At 36.6% G+C, this 5057-nt stretch overlaps 1 protein-coding gene across 1 annotated transcript; it reads right to left on the reverse strand.

Annotated features, from left to right (window-relative positions):
- Window positions 1–1462: 1462 nt before the first annotated feature.
- On the reverse strand, window positions 1463–2182 carry LOC107433564 (ankyrin repeat-containing protein ITN1-like). The gene has a single exon (XM_048470708.2). The coding sequence runs from the start codon at window positions 2165–2167 to the stop codon at window positions 1631–1633; it is 537 nt and encodes a 178-aa protein (XP_048326665.2). The 5' UTR covers window positions 2168–2182; the 3' UTR covers window positions 1463–1630.
- Window positions 2183–5057: the final 2875 nt, after the last annotated feature.

Consider the following 5057-nt stretch of genomic DNA (forward strand, 5'->3'; position numbering starts at 1 on the left):
TGGCGATTCAATGCAACCCACAGTTTTGGCTCTGAGAAGCTGTGGCTTGAACTTGGAAGCCAAAGCCTCCCATGCAATTTTGGCAGAAGTGATATCTCTGATCAAAGAAAAAGCATCTGGCCCACAAAAAATCTGGATGACATAGAGAGCAGCAGCATTCTTCTTCCTTCATGCTCTGTATTCAGCTCCTCCTCTGTCACCATTTTCATGATCTTCTGATTTTGGAGGTTCATCACTACTGGGTTCCACAATAATGTCACAAAGATGTTCAGCCAACAAATAGGTCTGAACCCTAACACTCTAATCATAGTTCTTTTTTGTCAAGAACTTCTGTAACAATTCCTCCTCTTTTGGTGCCATCCACGGGATGTGCCTCAAAATACTTCAGTTTTTGCATACCCAAAACATAATTAAAAAAGGAAAAAAAAAAAAAACACCTTTAGACAAACACAAAATATTTTGTTATAAGTATTGAAAAATATTTTGCAGCAAAATTTTTTTTTTGTTCAAAAAGGAAAAAAATTAATAATAACTCATGCAAGTATATATTACCATATACAATTAATTTTGCAGAAAAAAATGAGTTATAGATTTTTTTCGGATGAATTAATAAAAAAAAAAAGATTAAAGATGTGGAACCCTTTGTCACCAAATAAGTTTAATGTAAGGGCTGAGACACATTATCGGACATTTTTCAGTGATGACTGATGAGATGACAATTTAAATTTTTTTTTTGTTGAAAAATCTTTTTTCTTTTAAATTTTATTTTATTTTGGGTGAAATTTTACTGGAGAATCTTTGGAGATGGAAATGAAATGTAAAATTATATAAATGGTCCTAACTTTTGACTGCATTATCTGACATGGCAAGATTTATGCCACATGGCTAAAAATGATTTGCAAGAGAACTGATTACTGGATATTCCAGGAGTATTTGAAAATGTTCTCCGTTTCATGCGGTTTAACAGAGTGCATGTATGGGTCTCAATTGTCAAAGTAACTTTCATTTAATACAAATATTATTAAAGTTTTCTGGTCAAACATATCGATTATTATTGAATGTGTTGTTTTCTCATTAAAACTGTAGCTTCTTGATAATCTAAAAACAAATTGATTTTGCTTTTGTTTTTTTGGTAATAACAAATTGATTTTTTTTAGCATTTTAAAAATACAAATTGGTTTTTCAAGTTATGATTTTTATTTTATATATATATATTCTTTTTTTTTTTTTTTTTTTTTTTTTTTTTTTTCCCTTGATGGTGTAATACCATAACAAAGTGACCCATGCCATGCATCTTGCCGACGAGGAGTCAAACAGGCCTATACTGTGAACCAAATGATAAGGGGAAAAAATGGTAAGTAAAATCCATAACAACCGCAACACGTTTTTAGTTTTTCATGTTTACGAAGAAGAAATGGCGTATCAAGTGTTTCCTTTTTCAGAATCATTTACTAAAAACAAATATCAAATAAAAAGCACAATAAATTATAAGTGAAATAGTTTTACCGACCAAATCCATTCAGACAAAAGAAAAAATTAAGTTACATATGCATGAGAAATGCTTTAGGAAACATATATAATACAAACATCCAGATACATTAAAAAAGAGAAAAAACCGCATACTACACACCTACCTCCTATGTCCAAATCTTAGTGATTTCCTATCATGTTTAACACGAAAAATCTTAGCCTTCTTATCAAAGATTCCTCCTCCATAAGTATAACGGAAAATATCAACCAGAAGAGGAAACTGCAAGAATAAATACAAGGTGACAGGAATGCTAGCAAGGCAAATGACAGGAATGAAAATCCATGAATATCTCTCTCTAAGCACAATAAAAAGTGTAGCACAAAAGGCAACCATCATGGAGGCAATGGAGAAGAAAAGAGTGAAAAGCCCAATCATCATCTTCCTAGGCAAAGATTGAAGGAAATCTTGTTCTGCATATCTAGAGGTAAGGATTCCCAAAAACATCAAAACTGAAGTTGTGGAGGAAAAAAGTGATAGGGAATCTGATATGAGGAAAATCATGAACAATTTTTCATTCAAGGAAATGGGAAATCCAGAATCATCATTGTTTCCTCCAGGAACTGTAAAAGCTGCAGCAAACATCATGGTAATGATAAGAGCACCTACTACTGTGCATGAAGTTGCTGTCTCTTTCATGAATTTTTCTCCCTCATTCACCAATTCTTTGTGATCTCTAGTAAATATTTCACCTGGTGTGTAACCCTTCTTTGTTTCTGTGGTCTAGATCCCAGGGAGGCACGATTGACTTCACCTCCTACAAAACAAACATATATATATATATATATAAAGAGGCAATATTATCAGTTAAAACTGCTTTGGTATTATTATAATCCAGAAATGTGACTGATCCTTGTCTTCGTATTATATAATGGGATGCAAAGAGCTTATTGGCATAAAGTAATTAAATAATCAACATAAAACATCTCTACAGAGAATACAACAAGGTAGCAGAGTATCCTGCTAACCTTAGCCTTACTTTTAGTATAAGATTCCATTTTATTAAAAAAAAAAAAAATCCAAAAGAGCTATATATATATATATATGTATATACAATTCCATATTATACTAAAATAAAGTAAGAAAAAGATGTATGAAGCTTGGGAGAGAATATGACCTGAAACAATTGTAATTCTCTTTGTATTTGTCAAGCAGCTCCTGGAATACCATTCAGTTGTGGGTTAGGATCCAAATTTGCTGCCAAATGTAGCACGCTATTTCCTTCCTTATCTAAAGCAGTTGCTGCTGATAATTTCGAATTCTTATCATATATAAGGCTAAAAATTTTTGGTTGACGAAATTTTATGCATAAATATGTTCCTCTTTGATTCGTCCAGTGCGTCCACCAGCTCTGGATTTGCTTTTACCATACTTGTCACAAATTCTTCATTCCCTCTATCAACGGCTACAAACAGTGCATCTTTTACATACTCTTTCTCCGAGTCGTTTAGATCCATAGACTTTATCTTGTAGGACATGTGGCGTAGAAGTTCGGAGATCTGAATATGAACCAATTTCATGTCATGTATATCCTTGATTCCTGTGTTAATGGTAAACAACTTCTCTTAATAATTCCAGAAGAATAGACAAAAAATAATAATAATAACAAAAGAAAAAAGAGAGAGAGAGATAATTGCATTTTTAGTACCATTTAATCCCGGGTGATTGTACTTTACTATTGATTTACAATATGCTAAGCCTAGAAACTTAAACATATATATATATATATATATATTGAACAACCAGAAAAAGGAAATTATTTGGACAAAATTGCAACAACTTGTAAATCAAATATCTAAATGGCACTATTTTAAAAAAGACAAATTTTTATTTAGATTTTTTTTTTATTTTGCCATAATTACTTTTAAATCCTACATTTTTTGTGGAAAATTACCGTGAGTATTCATTTAGATTTTTATATCTTAATTTTAATAGTTAAATGTCAAATAAAAGTTAAAAATCTATATGGCCGGCCGATTTTCAGGTGGGCTTCAAGCTAGGGTGGCGCCTTTGGCTTAAAAGTGATCGGACGGCGATCAACGGTGGTGGTGGCTTCTCTCCCCCTCTCTCTCTCTCTGTCTCTCTCTCTCCCCCCTCCCCTCTTTCTCTCTCTTCCCCCCGGCTCACGTGTTTTGGCCAAAATAAAAGCCACCCGTGGGTGATACTATTCACTCACGGGATTGACTGAAAATACGACACGTGGCACACACTGTTCACTTAAGTCAAAATATATTAAAATAATACTATATTTGAAAAACTTTATAGATCCATAGCTTTTCAACAAAATGTCCAAATCAGGTGTACCGCTAGTCTACGGACTCGTATTGAGGAGTAATTCACATTCATACATGAGTCAAAGCTCATATCCCCAAAAATAAAAAGTCAACCCGGCACCCTTGGACAATTTGGACCTCAACTTGTTTTGCTCATAACTTTCAAACCGTAGCTTCGTTTTCGACGTGCTACTAGTCTATGAACTCGTGCTAACGTGTACTTCGTAACGGGACATCGGTCAATGTGAAATTCCACCATAAGCAAAAGGTCAATATTTGACCCCTCCTCGGTCAATGATGGTCAAACCTGGTCAACCTCGACCAAATTTGAAAAATTTCAGGTGTACTTCGAGATGGGGTGTTCCACTGGCCAACCGTCATTCACCCATTTCCGGCCACCAGAACAGTACACACGCCACCCCACCTTGACACCCACTTGAAAACCGGTTGGCTAGCCAAAAATCACGGCCAACCGACTAGCGACGCCCCCGGATTGAGACTTTTCCGACGATGGCACCGATCGTTTCAAACCCATATTTCTCCCTATTCCAGCCTCTGTTTGCCTCAATGTAACACCCCGTCCCAAATCGCACCGGAATCCGTGCACGTTGACCGAGTGGGTCAAAAGTTGACTTTTTGACTCGGTGGGAATTTCGAGTTGACCAGGGTACCGTGGCGAAGTGCACGATGCCCCGAGTTCGTAGACTGGTAGCACGTCGAAAACGGAGCTACGGTTTGAAAGTTATGGACGAAATAAGTTGCGTTCCAAACTATCCAAGGGGTGCCGGAGTTGACTTTTTGTTTATGGGGAAATGAGCTTTGACTGGTGCATGGTTGTGAAGTGCTCGTCGATACGAGTTCACAGACTAGCGGCACGCTCAAAACGGACATCCGGTTAAAAAGTTATGGACGTTTGAAGTTTACCGGATACCGTAATATTTTAATGTTTTTGGATCGGTGAACAGTGAAACGCCATGTGTCAGCTTCTGATTGGTCCACGTGGCATGAACAGTGTCACACAGGGGTTTTTATTTGATAAAATTCTCGGGGAAGAGAGAGAAAGAGAGAGAGGAGAGAGAAAGAGAGAGAAAGAGACCGCCGGCCACCGGAGTTTTCCACTGTTCCGGCCGAGTTACTGTACACACGCCGGCCAGAAAGCTTGCCCTCCTCATTTCCGGCAAAACCTCCAATTTTCACGGCGAGTTTTTCCCCTCCATTGCCGGCCACCGCAAATCGACCCATTTCTGGCCATTTTC

The sequence above is a fragment of the Ziziphus jujuba genome, chromosome 8 (assembly GCF_031755915.1).
Source record: "Ziziphus jujuba cultivar Dongzao chromosome 8, ASM3175591v1".
Taxonomy (NCBI): Eukaryota; Viridiplantae; Streptophyta; class Magnoliopsida; order Rosales; family Rhamnaceae; genus Ziziphus; species Ziziphus jujuba.

Bases quoted from the DNA above. Each gene is read 5' to 3' on its own strand.
- LOC107433564 (XM_048470708.2), bottom strand. From the start codon at position 2,167: ATGAAAGAGACAGCAACTTCATGCACAGTAGTAGGTGCTCTTATCATT.